The 22620-nt window shown below is 56.0% G+C and overlaps 1 protein-coding gene across 1 annotated transcript in view; it reads left to right on the forward strand.

The window, feature by feature from the left end:
- The first annotated feature begins 262 nt into the window (after positions 1 to 262).
- RASGEF1A (RasGEF domain family member 1A) overlaps positions 263 to 22620 on the forward strand; it is a 33597-nt gene continuing 11239 nt past the window's right edge. Inside the window, exon 1 of the mRNA XM_042908640.1 lies at positions 263 to 403. Coding sequence (XP_042764574.1) covers positions 386 to 403 — 18 coding nt within the window. The 5' untranslated portion in view covers positions 263 to 385. The remainder of the gene's footprint in view (positions 404 to 22620) is intronic.

The following is a 22620-nucleotide window of genomic DNA, read 5'->3' on the forward strand; positions in this document are numbered from 1 at the left end:
CGCGGTGCCCCTACCCCTGTCCCTTCCCCACCACCCTCCCAGCGGCGACCCGCCGCTCAGGCCCTCTCCCCTTCCCCGCCCCGCCGCGCCGCGCCACGCCCCACTCCCGACGCCCCCGCCCTCCCGGCCCCGCCCGCGGCCCAGGTTCCGCCCCGTTTTTGGCCGGGCCAAGAGGTCCTCGGCCCCACCCAGCCCCTCCGCTTTCCCCGCCCCTGGCCCCGCCCCGCCCCGCCCCTCGGGAGGCTGCGAGCCGGAGGGCAGCGGGTATGGAGAAGCCCGCGGGCGGGGTCGGGGGGCGGGAGCTTCCCGGGCGCTCGAGGAGAGGAGCGGCCGCACGCGGGGCGCTTGCAGCGCCAGGGCACGGCGCGCGGTGTAGGGAGCCAGGATGTTTCTGGAGCCCCAGGTAGGGATGCGGCACGTGGCAGGTGCGGGGCAGCGGGTCGCGAGGCGGCGACGTGGGTGAGCACGCAAGGCAACCCCTTGGTTGCAGCAAGACCGGGGGCAGGGGGTTCTTGCGCCGCCGAGAGCTCGGGAAGAGGCGCTGACCTTCGGCAACTAGTGAGACCATCCGGAACATCTGTGGCCTGGCTCGGCTCAGAAGGAGGCTGCCCTTGGGAACCACTCCCTCTGCGTGTCCGCAGTGGGGCACCTGCTGCCAGGTGGGCGGCGCCCAGGGCTCGGAACCCATGGGTGGCTCAGGCTGCCGCTGCCCTCTTTCAGGTATGGCTTGCTGATGCCAATGGTCATCTATGGCTGGGGGGTTCCTGCAAACCTAGTGGGGGCCCCTGTGGTGTGAACAGGGCCAGAGAGGCAGGAGACAGCACCCCCTGGCAGCAAGGCAAGGAGCGGGATGGCTGCCCTGGGACTGGCAGGCAGGCTTGTTAGAGCCAGGACGACCCTGGATCCTTTCCCAGGCTTGACGGGCACAGAACCACCTGTTTGCCCTGGAGGAGGTGGGGGAGAGGAGGAGGTCTGTGATGAAGTGGGTACGTGGGAGGTGTGTCTGTGTGTGTGCCATGTGTGGGCGAGAGTGAGAGTATGCGAAAATGCAGGCATGTTTATATATGGGGAGTGAGAGCGGGAGAGGAGGAGGGAGAGGTGTGTATGCGGGCAGGGTTGTGCCTGTGTGGGCACATGAATGCCTGCGTATTTAAGGAGACTGAGCTGGGGCTGGGGGAGGGGCTTCAAGGAGCATGGGCTCCAAGGTGAGGGGCAGCTTCCTTTCTGGATGGCTCAGGTAGGGAACTGAGACTTAATCCTGAGCATGAGGCAATGTGATGCATTTCTGTGGCTCTTTGTTGGAAGCCACCCTTTGAGATGGACTGGCGGTGTGATTCAGGTACAGGGTGCTGTCGCTGTCCCAAGCCCCCTCAGCGTGTAGCTGACCGCACAGACCTGGGAGCTCAGGCCCAGTGTGGGTGAGGGCACGGAAGAGGGCCTCAGCTGAGCTGGCTGGCCCTGGCTGTGCCAAAGATACGGGACTCATTTGTTGCTTCGTTAATTCACCTATTTGGTGAATTGATTAAACACTTGTGTGCGGGTACTGTGAATTCAGCAGGGGAACAAACACACGACAGTCACTGTCCTCATAGAGCTCACCTTCTAGCGCTTGAGGATGGGGAGAAAGCCCCGTCAATAAATGCAATGTGAGTGGCACCTGGCTGGCTCGGTTAGAAGAGTGTGCAACTCTTGATCTCGGGGTCATGGGTTCAAGCCCCGTGTTCGGGTGTAGAGATTTCTTAAAAAAAATAAACTTAGGAAAAACTTAAATACAATATGGAATGTTGCATGGTGGCTAAGTGATAAAGAGAAAAAGTGAAGCAAGAAAGAGGAATAGGATCTAGGGCGGGAACATCAGTCAGAATAGTTTAGGTTATCTGCAGAAACAAACAAAAAAAAACCCACGGAATCTAGTGGCTTTTAACAACACAATGCAAATTGGACTCTGCTCCAAGCCTTCTTCACTCAAGGCCTCAGGCTGACAGGTTCCGTGGCAGAGGGGGAGACGGTCTCCGGCACTAGTATTTTAATGCCCCAGCACAGACCGCCACCTGTCACTTCTCCTTGCTGCTCTTGAGCCGGACGAGTCATGTGGCCTCACTCAGTCTCACTAGGACCAATAGTGACAAGCCTGCTTGGCCTGGCAGGTAGGGCCCAGTGTAGGGACCACCACTGAGGGGGTGCTGTGTGTACCTTGGGTAGGACAGTTAGGGGAGGTCTCTGCATGTGTGACGTGTGCATGAGGACCTGACAGAGGGCAGGGAAGGAGGTAGATGGCAATGGGAGTGGAGGGGCACACCAGGACAACACCAGGCGGGGCTTTGAAGAGGCCTGTGTGTCCAGAGGCCGACAAGAGGCTGGATGTCAGGAGCAGAGCAGGTGAGAGGGAGAGGACAGTGGGGCCAGCACAGTGGCCCAGGAGCTCAGACCAGGGAGGCAGGGGTGGGGGAGAGAAGGGCCGATCCGGACACACTCTGAATTAGAGCAAGAGGCCTTGCTCGTGGCTGAGATGTGGTGCTGGAGACGGGGAGAGGCAGGCTGACTCCAGGAAGGAGGGCATTGGTCTCAGCGAAAGGTGGGAAGGGATGCAGGTGGAATGGTGGGGGGTGGGCAAGAGGCAGCAACAGTTTGACATCCCCTGGGGAGAGGTCACCTAGCAATGGGGTGGGCAGGCGAGAGAGAGAGAGCGCGTGGGCAGAGGTCTGGCGCAGAGTGCTAATTTGGAGCCCCAGCTTGCCCTACCCTGTGGGTCCCTTGCTGCCCCCTGGCCACACTGCTACCCCTGTGCCTGCTGGCTCAGGACAGCCTGGTCCTGGGCCCATGCTGCCCCAGGCACCACACCACCGTCTTGCTGGGCCTGCCTGCTGGGCCGGGGACCCTTTGTGTGAACTTCACCAGGGGCAGCAGGACGGACTGAGGGAGCTGCAGAATCTTGTGTTGACCTGGCTGCTGTGGGCCAGGGGGCTGGCCAGGGTGCAAGAGCACTGGGTTCAGCACTGCTGGCAGGTCCTGTACCCACCAAGCACAGGACCACAGTGGTGCTGTCTTCAAGGGCTGGGCGGTACGGAGGGCTGCTGGGGGGAATGGGTAGGGTTTTGCTCAGGAATGACGCAGCCTGTGTTGGAGCTGTATCTGTGGAAGCTGTCTGCACCCTCCGTACCTCGGGGCTTCTTGGACCTCACCCTCCAGGGCAGCCACTGGTGAGTGAGCAGAGGAGGGCTGTGTCGGTCAGGAGAGCAGTTGTATCTCCTTGCTCTTCTCCTAAGCTGCTGGAAAACCTCTGGTCATCCTTGGAAGCCCCTCTCAAAATCACCTCCTCCAGGAAGCCCTCCTTAACCTCTTTCTACAGAGTTAGTCCCCCGACCCTTGTGCTTCCTTGGTATCTGGCACGGACCCTGGTCCTGAGTTGCTCGTACTGCTCTGTGGTGTTACATCTGTCTGCCCTGGCAGATGCTGAGGTCCGTGGGTTCTTCCATTTCCAAGGGTGCAGCCCAGGTCAGTAGGACTTCATGGATGTTTGTTGACTGACTAAGTGAGGGAAGGAAGGAACAAATATGAAGGCTGGAAATGGCCTGTGGAGACTGCTTAGTTCTGTCTCCTTGTTTTACACATGCGGAAACTGAGGCCCACGGGGTCCTGGCTTACCTGAGTTCAGCCCGGAGGTCAGGGGCAGAACTGGCTCCCAGACCAGGATGCCTCCACTGTGCCAGGTTCAGGGCCGGTTGGTCCCTGTGGGGGATCCCAGAGGCAGACAGGTTGAGGGGCCCTGGGGTGAGCAGTCGGGTGGGAGCGTATGGCCGAAGGCACCGGGGTCTTGGGATCTCAGGAGAAGGAGGGCAGCCAGGGGCCTTTACTGGGGTTCTTTGCCCTCCCCCCTCTGCAGTCCTGCAGCTTCTGGCCCTGTGGCCTCCTTGTCATAGGCAGGGTTTCTCTGACAAACCCACTGCCCTGCACCTCTGCCTCCGGTGGAATAACCCTGCCCTCGCCATCCTGCTCACACCCGCCTGCCTGGCTGGGGCCAAGCCCACGGCATTTCCCAAATGTCAGTGTGGCTGCCGTACTAGCCGCCCCTGCCTGAGGTGGGGCTGGCAGGTATGAGTCAGAGGACTTGGGGGCCAGCTCATGGGTCTCCCTTAACCCTCAGGAGGTCGCTGTACTAGCGACACAAGTGGAAGCCGAGGCTTCAAGGTCTAAGGCTGCAGCAGCACCAGGAGGCAGGAGGAGCTGACATTCATCACAGAGCCTGGACTTCCTGTGAGTAGCAGGGCTGTGAGCAACATCCTTAGAAGAGGCCTGGCAGGGGGCGCCTGGGTGGCTCAGTCGGTTGAGCGTCCGACTTCGGCTCAGGTCATGATCTCACAGTTCGTGAGTTCGAGCCCCGCGTCGGGCTCTGTGCTGACAGCTCAGAACCTGGAGCCTGTTTCAGATTCTGTGTCTCCCTCTCTCTCTGCCCCTCCCCTGCTTGTGCTCTGTCTCTCTCTGTCTCAAAAATAATAAATAAACATTAAAAAAAAATTAAAAAAAAAAAAAAGAAGAGGGCTGGCACGGTCCCAGAGGAGGGTGGAAACAGGCAGCGCCCAGCCCAGAGGGCACAACGGTGCAGTGTCATGGGTGTGTGGCCAGGAAAGCAGGCTGTGGGCCAGGCGGCTGACTTGGGTGGACATTGTGTCCCTGGCCAAAGGCTGGGACACCTGCTGAGCTGGCGGGTCCCAGGGCACCTGGGCGTGCTCACACACACCTCTCCCTACTGCTGCCGTTGGAACGAATGTCACAGCACCTGCTCCAAATAGACTGAGTGAGGATATCTTTGGGGTTAGGGACACTTGCACCAGGGAGAGGTAGATAGGCAAACTATTTTTTAAAAATGTATGTTAAGTAATTGGTAGTTGAACACTCTTATTAGTTTGAACAGATTTTCAGTGTGGCTTCCTAGAAAACCTAAGAGATTAATCATATTACCTGCACATAAGGAGCATTCTGCCTCTTCCTTTCTAATGTATCTTTTATTTATTTTCTTATCTTATTGTGTTTTCTGAAAGATCCAAAGCAACATTAAATAATCGCAGTTGTCCTTGGCTTGATCTTCATTTTAATGAGAAGGCCTCTAATGTTTTTACTAAGTCTGAAATTGGCCCTAAATTTCAATAGATACTCTTCATCATGAACAGTATGCTCCTCTGCATTAATTGCCAAGAGTGTTCACCAAGAATGGATATTAAATTTCATTGAAAGCTTTCCTGTATCTAGCAAGATCATCAAATTCCTTTCCTCCTTGGACCTATTAATGTGTTGACTTACTAGCTTTTCTGAGCTAAATCATCCTCATGTTTCTGGAATAAATCCCACTGGGTCAGAGTCAATTGTGCTTTAAAATGCTTCTAGGTTCATTCGACTGATAAGTTGCTTAGGGTATTTTTCATCTATATTCATAAGTAAGAATTTATATGTACTTTCTATTACAGGACATATTTGTCACATTTATAAATCATGGTTGTGTCAGCTTCGTAAAATGAATAGGAAAGTCTTTCAATATGAATTGTGTAGTTGAAATACTTTAAATATCGTATAAAATTATCTTATTCTCCAAGGCTTGAAATAATTCATTTTGGAAACTGTCTCAGCTAGGAGTTGGTTTAATTTTTCCCTAAGGTCTGGTTGGCTGTCAGCTTACCTTAATTTGCACCATGGTTATTGGTCTTTTGGGGTTTTAAGCGTTTTTAGTCTATTTTGGTTATTTATATTTTCTAAATAATATCCCAGCTCAAAATGCTTTCGGATCTTTTAGCACAGATTTATAGAGTCGATTCTTTTAAAGTTTCTTGTCCCTGTCTGTGGCCAGATTCCCGTTTTCATTCTTAGGAGCTGCATTTTAGATTTCCTCTCTCCCCGCCGCCCCCACCTCCTGCTTTCCTTCCTCCCTCCCTTTCTTGCACCCTTTTGTTGATTAGAACTGCCAGAGGTTTACCTTTTTATTTTGTGGTTTCTAAAGAAAATCAGCTATTAAATTCAACCAGCAAATTCCACTCTCTTTCGTTAAATATGCTTTTAGTAATTCCTTCTTCCAGTTTACTTTGCTGCAGGTCTGCTTGTTGAGAAGCTCTTTTTGAATCTTAGTTCATTTTCGTTGTTTCTTGTTTACTTAAAATATATTGAAGTGTATGAATTTTTCTCCGAGTATAGCTTTGGACATAACAAATTTCATGAGGAGTTTTTTTTTTTTATAAGGGTTATTTCTCTAATGTATCTGTAATTGGAGGGGTTTTTTTTTTTAAAGCTTTTATTTATTTATTTTTGAGAGAGAGAGGGAGAGAGAGAGAATCCCAAGACGTGGGGCTCAGTCTCACAACCGTGAGATCATGATCTGAGCCGAAATCAAGAGTTGGGTGCTTAACTAAGTCACCTAGGAGCCCCTGTAATTGGAGTTTTCATTCCTTCTTTAGCAAAAACATGTTTTAAGGAAGTTTTTTAATCAAGCGGGTAGACTTTTGGTTCATCCTTTGTTTATTAATATTCGGCTGTTGCGTTGTGTCCACAACATTCTGTCACCTGTACATTTCTGTCTGGAGACTCTGGGGGCACATTTGTGGCTGGCCCTGGGGCCCTGGCCTGGCACCCTCCCCCCTGCCGACACCGCTGCGGTGCTGAGTTCATCGGGCCCCTTTGCGCACACTCCAAGCAGGTGGCTCCATGTGGGCCGGGCGGTGTCCATCTCGCAGGGGCCTGGCTGGCTCCCACCTGCCTTTGTCGTGCACCTGCTCTCCCTTCTCCTGAGCCCATGCAGGTGGCTCTAGGGTTTATGCCGGATTGTGGTGGTTACACCCATCAGGCTTCAAATCTCAGCCCTCCACTTTGGATCTGTAAGGTCTGGGCTGATGACTTACACCCTTTTAGCCTTTGTTCCTTCATCTGGAGAATGGGACAGTGGCTGCCTGGCTAGCAGCAAGTGCCTTGTGTGGGCAAGCGTGCTGCCCTGGGGACGGGTAGAGGCAGCGGTGCCACTCCTACTCCTGGGGCCTGGCCAGGTTCTGGCTACTTGGTCATGAGCCCCCAGCCTAGGGGAAACAGGGTGTGTGGCGGGAAAGCTGCTGTGTCCAGGGAGTGGACACAGGAAGTGGGAGCTTTTTGTTGGAGGGTCAAGACATGTGCCTTGGTCTTTCTGAGATGCTGTGGCCCCTGGCCAAGGCCGTGGTTCCCTGGCCCACCAGAGAGGCTGGGGCACAGAACCCTCCTGCTCCTGGAGCGCAGCGGGGTCCCAGGGGCGTCACTCTGGGCGTTTGCCCGGAGGATGACAATTCAAGCAAAGAAAATTGATTTTTATTTGTTTTTAAACACAAAGGAAAATCATTGCTCAGCCTAATTAGATGTCATTTAAAAATAAAGGAACTGTGTGTTCTTTTTTTTCCATACCCCAGCAACCCCAGGCAGCCTCGGAGGTGGAGGCTGGCACTCACTCCTGAAAGGTCTGAGCCGTGGCCTGTACCCCACCGCACCCATCCATTCTGAGGGGCCCAGACTCCCTGCCTCTCAAAGACCCCCAACTCTGATGCGGTTCCCTCACTGTCCCATTCCCTCCTGGAGCCGGGGCTCTTCCTGCCTGATGGCCGGAGCTCTCTCTAGTGACTATGCAGGCTCTGAGTAGCAGCCCCGCAAGTGGACCCTCCACATAGAAAGGGGGCCCTAGAGGGTGATTTCAGGTGAGGTGGGGGTCTGTGACCTGGTCCCCCAGCCCTCCTCCTTCGGGGCACATTGAGTGGGCTCCCAGAAATGACAGGACTGGCTCCCAAGTTTATCTCCGTTTGCATTCTCTCCTGTCCCAGCCTGTGCCCCACTCAGCCTCCAGGAGGCCAAGTCGCCCGCCCATGTGCAGAAGTGCTGGGGTGACCCCTGTGGAATCCGGTGGAGTCGGCTCAAGAGGGAGGGATGCCAGAGGGGAAGGGGCGGGGAACGCGGGGCCCGAGTGGCCTGAGTGGGAGGCCAGCATGCCAGCCGCCGCCCTGCGGGAAAGGGCAGGGATTCTCTGAAATCCTACCTGCTCTGTCCTTGGGCCTCTCCGGCCTCAATAATGGGACGGTTATTGGTGGACAATGACATTCTGTCCCTTGAGCAGCCACCAGAAGAAGCTGACTGGACAGAAAGGGAGAAAAGAAGGAGGAAAAAAATGAGGAAAACAGCCGGGCTCGGCGGAATTTGTACTTTGGAGTGTGAAGAGGAGACGGCAAGATTCTTTCAATCAATTCGAATAGTATTTGGTGCTAGGAAGGAATCCGGAGGGAGAAAAATGAATCATGCGTCCGTCCGTAACAAAGCTTTAATTATCAGCATCGCTCCCTAGGCCGGGCCTTTGTCGAGGAGGCGCCCTGCGAGGTGCTGCCTCGCTCTGGTTCCCATGGCAGCCGCCTCCTGGCAGGGGTCTGGCCTGCAGGCCTCCACCGGGCCCCAGGGCCGCCTTGCCAGGCCCAGAGGGTCCGCCGAGGTAAATATAGCCCTTCCTCAGGGCATCTGTGAAGGTGATTTCTTGAAGCTTGGTTTATGTAAGGAATGTCACTCGTTGTCCTCCAGGAGCTCCAGATGCCCACCCGGCTGGGAGGATCCAGAGGTGGGAGCTGCAGGGTGCTCCCTGGCCCGAGCTGCGGGGAGGGGACAGGCCATGTCCTCCCAAGGACTTCCGTGATAGAAAGTCCATGGGGGTGCAGAGGGAGGAGGGATGAGGACCTGTCCACAGGGGCGTGTCACCCCTGCCACTTCCCACCCTGGGCAGGGGCCAAGCAGCCTCCCCGAGGCCAGAGCCAGCTCAGAGCCCCCTCAGGCCAGGGCAGGGCAGCGCAGCCAAGTCAATGGGTCTGCCTGCCTGGAAGCAGGGGGTAGCTTCTCTCCACTTTCTTCCTGTGTGCAGGAGGGGGCCTACTGGCTGACCTGGGCATGAGGAGGTGAGAGGGAGAGGTGAGATCAGGGAGAGGTCAGCACCAGGCCCCACCCACAATCTGTGTCAGGAAGGAAGCGGGTAACTGACAAGTCCACCCAAACCGGCGAGTACTGAGCATGTCCCGAGCACGGTGGCCTCATGGCGCGCTTGCTACCACCTGTTGAAACAGGTGCTGGAGGTGCCGGTGTTTTACAGAGGAGGGTGGGGCTCCAGCTGCCAGTGTCCTGGACCCCCAGCTCATGCTTGCAGCCAGACCCCAAGTATCTGCAGCGTGTGGCCCCAGCGGACAGGACCAGAGCTCTCTGGTGCTTAAGGGAGACACATATCAACTCCAAGTTAGGGAGATCTGAGGGCTGGGGTTTGAGGAGGGGAGGACAGCCCCCAGGAGGGAGGTTCCTGCCTTAGGAGTACCTGAATTCGGGCTGGAGGCTGCTCACGCCCTTCTGCTGTGGTGGGTGGTCCTTCATTCCTGGGGCTGGGGGAGCCAGAGACGAATGGGTAGCAGGTCTGCTCCCCAGTGGCCCAGGATCCAACCCCCTAAGCCAGAGGGCAGGCCTGGGGTTATTGGGGGGCTGGGACGACGTATGGCTTTCAGGGTCCTGGCTCCTGGAAGCTCTTGCACCCACCAGAATCTCTGGAAGTGACTGTGGGCTGCAAACACAGACTCTCTCAAGCAGGTGTGACCTGTGCCCTTTGCAGATGATGCCCCGAGGGACCTGTGGCCACTGGCAGGTCCCTGGGCAGCTGCCAGTGCCACGTGGCCCCTAGTGGGGATGGAGACTGCCTGAGACGGTTTGAATGCCCAGTGCAGGGGTGCAGCTCCAGCTCCAAGGCACTGGAGGGGGAAGGGGAGGTGCAGAGGCGGGGACACTGAGCTTGTCATGAATAACAGGTGTTATCGGAGAAGTGCGGAGAGGAGGGAGGCCTGGAGAAGGGAGGTGGCTGCGCTTGGGGCAGGCACCCCTCTTCCCCCTGTCTCCCTTCAGACCCCCCACCGCTTCTCACTCCCTGGCTGTGGGCGCTACGCCCTCTGGGCTTCCAGCCCCCAACCACCCCCCACCTCCGCCAGCCCAAGGGTCTGGCACGCAGCTCCCCCAGCTAGTCTGGGCTCTCCCACTAGGGTTTTCCGGCCAGTTAGTGGGATCCAGGAGGTGGGGGGAGGGAAGGCCCTGCAGGTCTCTCCCCCTCCCCCAGCACCCAGCAATGAAGATAGGACTCCAGAGGCCACGGTGAAGTGACCTGCCCACTGCTGGCCCTCCCGCTTTTGCTGCCATTTTCTGGTCTGTGATACTAGTTGGGAGACAGCAGGATGGCAGGATAGGGAAGATTAAGATTAAGATTAAGATTAAGGTGGGGGAAATGAAGGAGGCACTGCCTCTGCCACCTGACCTGTCCTGCTTGAGTTGGGGGTGAGGCCTTAGTTTTGCTGGGGAAGGGAGGAGGCCCCAAGATGCTGGCTGTTGCCTCAAGGCACAGAATATGCAGACACAACGCATGTGAGTCCCTGAGCCTCTGTCCTCACCAGGAGGGCTCCTGGACCTCTCCCCACTCCCTTCGCCCCTCCCCAGTGGGCGACAGAGCCAATAGGTGAGTTGGGCCCCTTGGTTCACTCACCGAACACACAGCTTCCTACTCTTCCCCCACCCCCAGCAGGCAGATTCGTAAGTTAATAACTTAGAGTCACAGCGTTCTGGAGAATCCAGGCCACCTTCAGCATCCTGACGGCCTTCTCTTGGCAGGGGTAGCCCCCTCCCACTGCTGGCCCCCCACTTAGGCGGTGTGACTTGTGAGGGTCCAAAGAGTAGGCCAAAATCTTCACGGCTGCCAAGGACCCACTCAAGGTTTACCGGAAGGTTTTCATATGCACCGGGAATCCTGTAGAAGTGGTTGGGGGCGGGGTGGGGGCATGCACTGAAACAAGCGTTTCATTCACAGATTTGCCTTGCAACCTCCTGCTTAGAATTCCCTGCTGTGTAAAGTGAAGGTCCCCTCAGCCAATTCCTCTCCCTGGTCTGTGCCCCAAGGGGGGGTCACTTTCGGATCCCAGGAGGGCCTCCTGGAAGGGGTGCCTCATCCTGGACAAAGGCCAGAAGAGTCTCCCTGGAGACCCACATAGGCAGTGGAGAAGGCAGGGAGGGCACCCCGCCCACGGCAGCCCCGCATGGCTGAAAGATAGATGATCAGGAAGTATTTGTTTGGAAATGAGCAAGGAGGACATGCTCCAGGGAAGACTCTCCAGGGGGCAAGTGGGATGGAAGGCTCCAGAGGCCTTGGCACCAGCCCTTCCCTCTGCTCACAGTGCTCTTCCCTTTCCAGAAGTCTCCTTCAAGTCTGCTCAGACCTCACCTCCTCAGGGAGGCCTGTCTCTCCGCCCGGTTAGGTTACCATCTGCTCTGTCCCCACACTCCTGACCCTCTTCTCTTCCAGAGCACTGATCCCCGGCTGACCTCTAATATCACAGCCACAGATATGGATCATCATGCATGGCAGCCACAGCCTGCTCCGGGGGGGCTTAGTGGGGACAGAGAGCCTTGTTTCCTTCATTGGTGGGTCTACAATGTCTAGGCAGGTCCTCGTTAACGTTTGTGGGTGGGTGGGTGGCTGGCTGGCTGGCTGGCTGGCTGTGTAGATGGATGGATGGATGGGTGGGTGGATGGGCAAGGAGGAAGGGCTCTGTGGAATACCTCACCTCCTCCCCCACCCCAGTGCAAATGATTTCAGAGAACCAGACAGCCCTAGAAGGGTGATGGGGTCCATGGTGCTCCTCCCCAGCCCTGGCTGTTGCTGGCCCTTGTCCAAGTAGCCAGCATGGTTTTCTCCCCAGATGCGGCCTCTGAGTGCCAGTGGGGCTCCTGCCTGCTCCCACTAAGGCTGGATTTTTCTGGAGCCAGGATGTAACCCAAGATAGCTCCATGAATACACTCGTTCTGAAATCTCTGCCAAATCCTACCCTCTTGGTTAAGTGGCCCACCATTGTGGGATCACAGGCTGGACCCAGCTCCCTCCAGGAGCACTTTCTCTTCCCCCACCCAGTCTCTCTCTGTCTCTCTCTCTCTCTCTCTCTTTCTCCTCCAGCCAAAAGAGGGGAGACTGGCAAGATGTGTAATTTTCAGTTGCTAATTGTGATGCCCTGCAGCTTGCTGAGCTAAAAATAGGCTTCATTTTTGTTGAGTAGGTTAAAAAATAGAAGCCCATGTGCTGCCTCCAAAAGCAGCACCCCTTGCAAAGCCTGGCAGAGGCAAGGGCCGATCGGGGTCCCTCTTCCACCTCCTGGCAGATCCCTGGGGACTCGTGCAGGATGGGCCCTGAAGGCCATTTTTGTCCCCATTTTCCAGGAAGCTGCGATTCTTAACTTTGCATCCATAGATGAGCTTCTGGGAACCCATCAATCCCTGGAATTATATGCAGGATGCCGTGGGAATGTGCATTTATCCATGTGTCCGGGGTGAGGGCCTCAGCCTACATCTGATGCTCAGGGGGTCATGCCCCAGACAGGGACACTGGTGAGCAGAAGTGACAGTCCTGAGAAGGAACAGGGCTGTGGGACAGACATACTCGCCGCTGCCTACCTGAGCAACATTATAGAAGTGCTGTGAACTCAGTGTCCTCATCTGAGAAATGGGTGTCTCTGTGCTGCCCCACCCCCACCCCCTGCCCCACCCCACCGGGTTAGGGGGCATTGCATCAAGTGAGACACGTGATGCCCGGCATGTGGCCGGCCTCCAAGTCCCGATGACAAACACTTGAAGTACAACAAGGTTAGTCAAAAGAAAGCCTGTTTTTGCTTCTGTGTTTCTCAGAAATTTCGAGAGTGGCAGGCTCCAGGATCTGGAAGAGGTCCTAAAGTTCTGACTGCCCTGGGAACCTGCCCCAGTTCTTCTCCTTCAGAGTTGAATGGAGGCCTGACACTGTTCCTGTCCTGTTATGCAGGATACCGTCCCCCCCACGGGCTGCCGTCCCCACTATCGACTGGGGCGAAGTTGGCTGTGGCTGAGGGTAGCCAGTTATCTTTGGCGGTCTTCTGTTAGGCCCCTCTTGGGCTGAAGGAAGTGCTTGTTTCCTGCAAAAGCCCTGGGTCGGGGTTGAGCCCTGCCTCCTCTTTCCCAGAAGATGCCTTTTGGGGCAGAGCTGGTGTTGGGAGCAGGTAGCTGGATATCAGAGGCCAGGAGGCCTGAGAGCCCCAGGGCGCCCAGCGGTGGGACAGGCCATGGCCCCTCCTGTGATGAGGCTCCTGCCCCCACCTGGCCGCCCTGAGTCCCTTCCTGCCCAGAGCTGGGAGGGTAAAGCCCCTGTGGGATGAGGCAGTGAACTGGAGGCTCCCTCCGGGGCTGAGAGGCCAGGGATGAAGGCCAGTTCGGATGAGAGCAGACCCTGGGCATGAGAACACCTCCAGAAGGTGCACAGCACTTCCGGGACAGTTGCAAACACGGACACCTCTGCATACGGTTACTGCAGCAACTGGATGTTTCTCTAGAGTCAATGTCACTTATATTCCTTACTCAAGTATGTTCAAGTAAATTGTTTGTGACATCAGCTCATCAGCTGTGGGAGTGTTTTACAAGACCATTGGGCAGTGTGACCCCACCCCCCCACCCCCGTTCCCCGGGCCTTGCTGGGCATCTCAGTACAGAAAGCAGGAAAGGCACTCAGGAAGGAGTGTAGCCCTTACCCAGGCCTGGGCAGACATGACAGCATATGGAGGCGAGGAGCGATGGGCAATTTGGGTGCTCACAACAGGTTCTGGGCCTCCGTCAGAGCTGCAGCTCCCAGGGGCCGGGAGAGGTCGGGGGGAGATGTGAGTGGGGTGCAGGGTCTGGGAAGGCCATCTTGTGCCCAGCTGGAGAAGATCATCTGTGTCCCAGGTCACAGAAGGTATGATGTGTGCGTCCCTCCCAGGGCGCATCTGGCTTTTGCACTCGTGTGGCTGGAAACAGATGCCCTCCTTTGTTTTGCTGCCCGATGGAGGGGCGTGGAGCCCTCAAGGCCCGAGTTTGCTGCTAGGGCCATATTGAAAAGCACTGTGGCAGCGAGCGGCATTCAGATCTCTAGCTAACGTCTCTTAGGAGGCTGCAAAAGGGAATTTGATTCATAATCTTCTACAGAAAGCCCCTCAAAACCCTTTCCCCATCTCTGCCAGGTCTCTCGTGGCCCTGGGGCTGCCTGCGTTCTTGCCACTTATTCTCTCGAGGTCTCTGAGACCGTCTGCCCCGCTCACTCTGCTTCTGTCTTCTCCTGGGCCCTCCGTCCAGGCAGCATCCACGCTGCCGATGCTTTTGTCAGTGTGTTCCTTAGAACGTGTGTGTGTGTGTGCGCGACACGCGGGGCAGCTGCGAGTACTCAGGAGCTGAGTACTTTGGCTGAGGTGCACTGATGCAGAGCTCCAGACTGCGCTGTGGGAAGGTACCCAGGGATCGAGGACCACGTGCAAGCAGTCCTCAGCCAGGCTGAGCAGAACCCAGACAACAGCGTTTACTTTCTGGACTCTGACTGCCTGGTGCGTGAGCACTTGCTCTGGCCTGGAAGCCGTGTTCCATGCGCTCTCCCCTCCTGCACTCCCACACCCTCGCTGTGAAGTTCAGAGGCCGGTGTCCTCATCTGACAGTCGGCCACAGGCGTGTGCCTATTGTAGGCATGGGAAGGAGGCGCAGGAACAAGACAAACAGATGCTCTCCTCCAAGCCCGGCTTCCGTAGAGATCAGAGCCTGAGCCAGAGCGGATGTGCCAGCACTTAGTGCGGAGTGTGGTCCCAGGGAAGCACGAGCGACGGAGGGGGTGAATGGATGCGGGATGCCTTCCTGTAGGAGTCGGTCTCACTGATGTCTTTGGGGAGCCTCTGTGAGGCTTCTGTATCTCAAACAGTCCATCTGGGGTAAGGCAGGGGAGCTTACCTCTGCCTCCCATGTCCCATTGGTCCAAGTTCGCCCCTGGGGGGTAACCTGGCTACACCCTGGCTTCTGAGCTGTTCACAGGGCCTGGATGGATCCACAGCGCATGGCCTCAGCGCAAGCCCACAGCCTAGGGCAGGAGGCGTGTGGTCTGCTGATGGCCGTGAGGCCCCAGGCCAGAGGGAGTGGGTTCGAAGCCATGGCAGCCAGCGCTGGGCCACTCCGGCGTCATCGAGGCAAAGCACAGATGTGGTGGCCCACAGTGGCATCAGGTGCCACTCACAGGATGGTAGCTGCCATTTCCTCCTTTGAGCCTCCTTCCTTCCTTTCCTATGAGCCTCCATGGCCCTCACCACTGCCCTGCCAGGGACCTGGAACAAGAAACTACACACCGAATCGACAGGGGAGGAAACTGAGGCTCAGCGCAGCTCAGAGGCTTCCCCATTGTCGTTGAGACAGTGCGTGCCTCCCGACTCCACTCTGGACTCTCGCACTGTAGTCCCAGACCTGAGCCCACATGAAAGGACTCTGGTGGGTGTGGGCGGGGGTGCAGACAAGGAGCATTCTAGGGATGGAGTTGCAGGGGGCTGGGGGTCCCCCAAGGTCGTGTCCCTTACTGGACCGTGGAGGGGCAGCAGGTGTGAGCCCTGAAGCAGCGGCAGCTCCGGGGCCCCTCTGTAGTCACTTCCTGTTTGGGGAGCAGCCACAGATGTGCTGGATGGAACAAAGTGGTAGGGGGCGTGGTGGGAAAGGGCAGGAAGATGGAAGAAGCTTCCTGAGGCCAGGCCCCGGGGGAGGGGCGGGGAGGATGGAGCTGGGCCGGGCCAGATGCTTTGCCCCAGCGCTTTGCCCGCCTGGCCCACCTCACCTACGGCCAGCCTGCGGGACACTGCCGCTGGCAGGTAGCGAAGGGGCCCTCGGACTCTGACTCTCCGCCCTGCTGCCCCCATCCCACGCCAGCCCCCAAAGTGCCACTCTGCCCGGGAGGGGCAGTGGCCTGGCCTCTCCCCTGGCACCCCGGCACCCTTGAGACTTGGGGCCCAGAGGCAGGCAGGACTCCCCTCCTCCATAGATGGTGCCCCCAGAGAGCCAGCTAAAACCAGGCATGGAATGGGCAAGCGCTGGCACGTGGCTGCTGTCTCTAAACTCAGGGCCGGGTCTCCCCTGAGCAGGAGCACCTGGGTACCTGTGCACGTGGGCCTGCCCTTGTGCCCACCTGGCCCTGTGAGGTAGGTGGGAAGCTCTCAAGGCCCAGCTTCCAGGAGATGGTGAACCGCTTTCACCTGCCTCACGGGGAGCTGAGCGCGGCTATAACTAGAAGGTGCTCGCCTTCCTGCCTGAACAGAGGAGGGGCTGCAGAGAGTCGGAGGAGGCTGGGTGTGAGTCCGGGTTGGCCCCAGCTGACTGGGAGCAGAGGTGCGGGTTCCAGTCTCAGGACCTAGAGCTGGTGTGGAGGAAGCTGGTGTGGAGGAAGCTGGTGTGGAGGAAGCTGGTGTGGAAAGCTGGCCGGGCCCAGCTCCATCCTCCCCACCCCCGGGGCCTGGCCTCAGGAAGCTTCCAGAGCTCTCCTCCCAGTGTCCACAGCCTCCAGCCATGTCTGGACATAGCCACGGGCAGCAGAGGTGGAAGAGGGGCTCCCTGTGCCTCCTGCTCCCATATTCACCTGGAAAACTCTGAAAAACCGCCAGTGCGTGGACCGTACCCCAGGCCAGTTAAATCTGTATCGTTGGGGCGGAGGGTGGGCTGGGCGAAGTGTTTTTTTTAAAGACCCGCGTGGTTCTGGTGTCCAGCCGCAGCACTGACCTAGGGGAAGCTGGCTCACCTGCAGGCTAACGCTCTCAAAGGGACAAGTGTGTCCTCAGGAACGTAGCCTTGAGGGGCGCCTGGGTGGCTCAGTCGGTTGAGCGTCCAACTTCAGCTCAGGTCGCGATCTCGCGGTCCGTGAGTTCGAGCCCCGCCTGGAGCCTGCTTCCGATTCTGTGTCTCCCTCTCTCTCTGCCCCTCCCCCGTTCATGCTCTGTCTCTCTCTGTCTCAAAAATAAATAAAACGTTAAAAAAAAATTAAAAAAAAAAAACAAAACAAACCGTAGCCTTGAGCCGGCAGGCCTGGGCTGGGATTCCAGGTCCTACATCTTAGTGAGCCGCCAGGTGAAGGTCCTGCTGGTTGAGCCCCACTCGAAGCAGCGGCGATACTTTAGAAGAGGATCTAAATCTCCCGAGAAAGGGTGAGTTCTGGCTCAGGATGAGCGCACTCCCACAAGCCCCCCGGTGGTGCTGACGCGCTGGCACCCGCTCTCGAGCATCCGTGTAGGCCCGGGCTCTCTGGGGGCCTGCGTGTCTACAAGAATCCAGTGCTCCTTTGTCCCAGACGACCCACATGGCCTGTGTGGGGTGCTGAGTAGGCATATCTGGGGAGGTGGCTCCTCCGGGATGGGGAGGTGATCCCATGTCTGCTGTGCGATGCTTTACCCAAGTGCCCATTTCATCCTCCCAGCAAATCTCTGAAGTAGTGCACCCTCTGCCCATTCCACAGGTGGGCAGATTAAGGCTCTGGGAGGTCGAGGATCCTGACAAGCTGCAAGTGGCCGAGCCAGGCTCAGATTCAGGTCCCCTTGACTGCCTTCGTTGCCATCCTGGCCCTGCGGCAATCCAGCTGTGTGACCTGCGCCAGTTGCTTAGTCTCTCTGTGCCTTGTCCTCTTCTGCCGCAGATGGAGAATAACGGGTTTTGTGAGGCTTGTGAGGATTAATGAGCTGACTTGGTGCTGGCATTAGTGTCCCTGATGGCTCGTGTGAGGTAGTCAGAGCGTATCGTTTCTTATTATGGTTGCGCTTGCTGTGTGTTCCCCACTGAGACAGGAGCCCAGGTATCCTGGAGGCTCCACTCGGGCCCTTTCCCGAGGAGGGGTGCGGAGGACACACAGGGGTGTGGCCAGTGATCGCGATGCCTGCTGGTGCTGGGATTGGGAGGAGGAGCCCATGGGCAAGAACAGAAGGGACCACGGGGCCAGGTGGGGGTGGCCGGCAGAACTGAGCAGGGGGCTCGGCAGGGGTCGCCCTCATCCCCATTTAATGGCTGGAGAAATTGAGGCTAGGGACACTTGTCCAGGGGCCAGGAGCTGGCCGTTGAAGAGTGGGATTCAAACTTGAGGGTGCCCTAAATCCCTGCCCACTCGGCACAGAGCCCAGAACCCCCTCAGTGCCCAGGGCTGGTGGGGGAGGCTCCGCTAGGGACTGCGTGGGGGCAGAGAAGGGGCTCTGAGAGGCCCACGGACTCAGGGCACAGAGGAGAGGACAGAGGAGGACACGTGGGCAGGACACCAGGTCATGGAGACCCAGCCCCAGGCAGCGTCTCTGGGCGGGTCCCAGGGCAGGGTAGGCGCTGGGGCCATCCCACGCAGCCCCTGTGGGCCCTGCCTGGAAGGTGCCCCGCGGCAGTGACCGCTTCCATTCACAGGCCCAGCCTCTTTAACATGCCTTTATGAAAACTGCTGATCTCAAAACTCAGCCTCTTTGTACTGAAAAACAAAGTTGCTTTAACACTGACAAAATAGATGTGCCATTTAGAAAAGTTACCAAATAGTTTACAAATGTGTAGAAGGAAAGTGGAAGTCTCCTCCTTGTCCAGCTCCCTTGCAGTAAACTCTGTAACTAGTGTGGTCATGGACGGCCACATGTTTCTGTGCATTTACGTACACTTATATTGATGTCATTGAAAAATGAGCAATATGGGATCTTGTGTAGTTGGGGAGTCCAGTTATGGGGTCCTCAGCCCAGATGCTGCAGGAAGGGCCACCACCCCAAGCCGAAGAGATGGGCCCCTCCTGGCTGCTCCTTCCTGTGGCCTTCTGGGCTGTGATGGGCGGGACGTGGGTGGGATGCAGTCACTGGAGGACTGAGGCCCCCATGAGGGCAGGGAGCCCTGGGGGAGTAACGGTGTGATAATTCCTGGGCTGGCCAGGGTCGGGGGGAAGCAGAGTCCAGCGGCTGCCTGGGACACATGGACTGGGACCCACCCTCCTGGGGCAGGTGACCACCCTGAACTTCTGTCCCTTACCTGTCCATAGTGACAGTGAGTGCTGAGGCTCCCCAGGGTGCAGCTGTGGACTGCTGTCCAGCAGAGAGCTCAGCACCCTGGCCTCCTTGGCTTGCTGGTCCGTCTTGGGCAGCAGGGGGTGGTGCTGAGTCCCCAGGCTGGCTCGAGGCAGCATCCCTAGCACTGGGGTGGGTCTCCCTGCAGGCTGGACACAGGGTGGCCTTGCTTTGTGTGGGATCTGGCACCGGCCGTGAGAGTTAGTGGAGTACTTGAGCATGCCTGCCCATAGCCCGTCCTGGCCGGAGACCCTGCTGCCCCCAAGGTGGGAGGGGCTGGCGGCTCAGGAAAACGCCATCTCTGTGACCAAGAATCTTGGGGCCCAACTCACCAAGGTTACCATTGTTGGGTCACCTTTTGAACCCGGAACTGTGTGATCTTGGGGAAGACCCCCCATAGTGCATGGGCCTCAGGTGAAGGATTGGCACTTAGGTCCCCTTGGGAGCCAGCAATGGCACAGAAGAGCAGCTGAGGGCGTCAGGGTGCCTGGGGAGCCCACTTTTTTTTTTTTTTTCATGTTTTGTAGCAAAATTGTGCTTTGAAAATATACTTAAAAATTTTTTTAAATTATTTATTTTTAAATTTACATCCAAATTAGTTAGCCTATAGTGCAACAATGATTTCAGGTGTAGCTTCCTTAATGCCCCTTACCCATTGAGCCCATCCCGCCTCCCATAACCCCTCCAGTAACCCTCTGTTTGTTCTCCATATTTAAGAGTCTCTTATGTTGTGTCCCCCTCCCTGTTTTTATATTATATTATTATATTCCCTTTCCTTACGTTCGTCTGTTTTGTATCTTAGAGTCCTCATATGAGTGAAGTCATATATTTGTCTTTCTCTAATTTTGCTCTAATACCCTCTAGTTCCATCCACATAGGTGCAGATGACAAGATTTCATTCTTTTTGATTGCCGAGTAATACTCCATTGTATATATATATATACCACATCTTCTTTATCCATTCGCCCATCGATGGACATTTGGACTCTCTCCATCCTTTGGCTATTGTAGATAGTGCTGCTATAAACATGGGGGTGCATGTGTCCCTTCGAAACAGCACACCTGTATCCCGTGGATAAATGCCTAGTAGTGCAATTGCTGGGTTGTAGGGTAGTTCTATTTTTAGTTTTTTGAGGAACCTCCATACTGTTTTCCAGAGTGGCTGTCCCAGTTTGCATTCCCATCAGCAGGGCAAAAGAGATCCTCTTTCTCCACATCCTCACCAACATCTGCTGTTGCCTGACTTGTTCATGTTAGCCATTCTGACTGGTGTGAGGTGGTATCTCATTGTGGTTTTGATTGATGATGAGTGATGTTGAGCATTTTTTCATGTGTCGGTTGGCCATCTGGATGTCTTCTTTGGAGAAATGTCTATTCATGTCTTTTGCTGACTTCTTCACTGGATTATTTGTTTTTTGGGTGTTGAGTTTGGTAAGTTCTTTATAGATTTTGGATACTAACCCTTTATCTGATATGTCGTTTGCAAATATCTTCTTCCATTCCATTCGTTGCCTTTTAGTTTTGCTGATTGTTTCCTTTGCTGTGCAGAGGCTTTTAATTTTGATGAGGTCCCAATAGTTCATTTTTGCTTTTGTTTCCCTTGCCTCCGGAGACGTGTCGAGTAAGAAGTTGCTTCAGTCAAGGTCAAAGAGGTTTTTGCCTGCTTTCTCCTCTAGGATTTTGATGGCTTCCTGTCTTACATTTAGGTCTTTCATCCATTTTGAATTTATTTTCATGTATGGTGTAAGAAAGTGGTCCAGGTTCATTTTTCTGCATCGCTGTCCAGTTTTCCCAGCACCATTCGCTGAAGAGACTGTCTTTGTGCCATTGGAGATTCTTTCCTGCTTTGTCAAAGGTTAGTTGGCCATATGTTTGTGGGTCCATTTCTGGGCTCTCTATTCTGTTCCTTTGATCTGAGTGTCTGTTTTTGTGCCAGTACTATACTGTCTTGATGATGACAGCTTTGCAATACAGCTTGAAGTCTGGAATTGTGATGCCTCCAGCTTTGGTTTTCTTTTTCAAGATTGCTTTGGCTATTTGGGGTCTTTTCTGGTTCCATACAAATTTTAGGATTGTTTGTTCTAGCTCTGTGAAGAATGCTGGTGTTATTTTGATAAGGATTGCTGGGGAGCCCACCATTGTCATTCTAGCCCACAAATGGTTAATGGGCTGGGTTCTGGCTAGGCAGGAGAGCACGAAAGCAAATGATCAGTCCTGCAGTCAGCAGTCTAGGGATTAACCCAGGGAGGCTTCCTGGAGGTGGTGACACCTTGGCTGCACTTGGGACTCTTAGGATTTCCTCAGTTGAGTTCTTCCCACTATTTCATTATCTGAAAAATGAAGGGTTTACCCAAGTCAGTAGCTCTCTGACTGACTCGGGCAGCCTCAGAAACCCCTCAGACAGCTTGTCAAGGTACAGATCAAGGGCCATCCCTGAGTTTCTGACTTGGCAGGGCCTGAGAATCTGAATTCTAACGTGTTGAGGAGAGTGTTCTGTGAGTCTGAAACCCCATCCCCAAGTGAGGCAGCTGAGCCTGGGGACCACGGACACCTCAACCTCAGGGGCTTTCCTTGAGTTCTTACTCTCCTTATGAAGGATTTTTGTGAGAATTCCAAGGCAACCTTCAGGTGTGTGTGGCAGGGAAGCCAGGTCATCTGGGCCGAGTGCCCCTTTTCTCTCACGTGAAGCACAGCTGATGTGCTGTGGCCTGGAAGTCAGATCTGCTTGTGTAGACACCTCACTGCCCCTCTCATGGCAGTAAAATAATCAGGGCTACTGTTTGCTCTGCACAGTGGGGAAACTGAGGCCACAATGGCTCAGAAGCCTGCCCCAGGTTGAGTCAGAAAGCAGGCTAGGGCTGGGAGCAGCCCAGCAGCAGGAGCAAGGTGAGTGCTCAGGGCTGCGGGAGCCCAAGGAGAGTGTGTGCACTTCCCAGGCCCCTAAGCACGAGGAGGTAGCCTCCGCCCCTGGGAGGCAGGGCAGCGTGGTGGCCTGGGGATGGAGGTGCTGGGGTGGTGGTGCCTGCTTGCCAGTGCTCTCCCGACGTGGGAGAGGGCGCAGGAAGGCCCTGCTCTATTCCAGCCTAGCCTGCCCTCTAAGTGGGGAGAGGATGAGGCTGGTCAAGCTAGCAGGGCAGGCTACTCTGGCCGGCAGGAGGGAGAGTAGACTCGTGGGCACTAGCTTCGGAGGCCTCAGGCTGGCAAACGCTCCTCACTCTGATCCCCACGCAGCACCTCCCAGGTGCCGCCCCCTGGGCAAGGGGAAACTGAGGCCCAGGAGGGCTGCAGACTCTTGTAGACCTCCTGAGGACTTCCACTAAGAGGCTCTGCTGCAGGGTGAGGTGGGCACCCTCAGCCTCCTGGCCATAACAGGCCAGGCCACTGTGGGACCACTGAGCACCCCCAAGACTGCTGTCTGACATGTGCATCTAATGGGCACTTCACACGTAGCATGTCAAAATGAAGTTCCAGATCTTTCTCCAAACCCCACTCTCACGTCCTTTCCCGTGCTGATCAATCACTCAGGCCTGAGACCATTTTTTGCAGCATTTGGAGTTGACCCTGCTCCCCTCCTCTGCTACCCCCTGACCTGAGCAATCCCTCCCTGGGTTATGGCAAAACCCACCAGTTGGTTTTCCGATCCTTTCCTTGCTGGGTCTCCGCATAGCAGAAATAGTGACATTCACCCTGAGTCAAGTCATTCTTGTGCTCAGAGCTTCCA

The sequence above is a fragment of the Panthera leo genome, chromosome D2, assembly GCF_018350215.1.
Source record: "Panthera leo isolate Ple1 chromosome D2, P.leo_Ple1_pat1.1, whole genome shotgun sequence".
Classification (NCBI taxonomy): Eukaryota; Metazoa; Chordata; class Mammalia; order Carnivora; family Felidae; genus Panthera; species Panthera leo.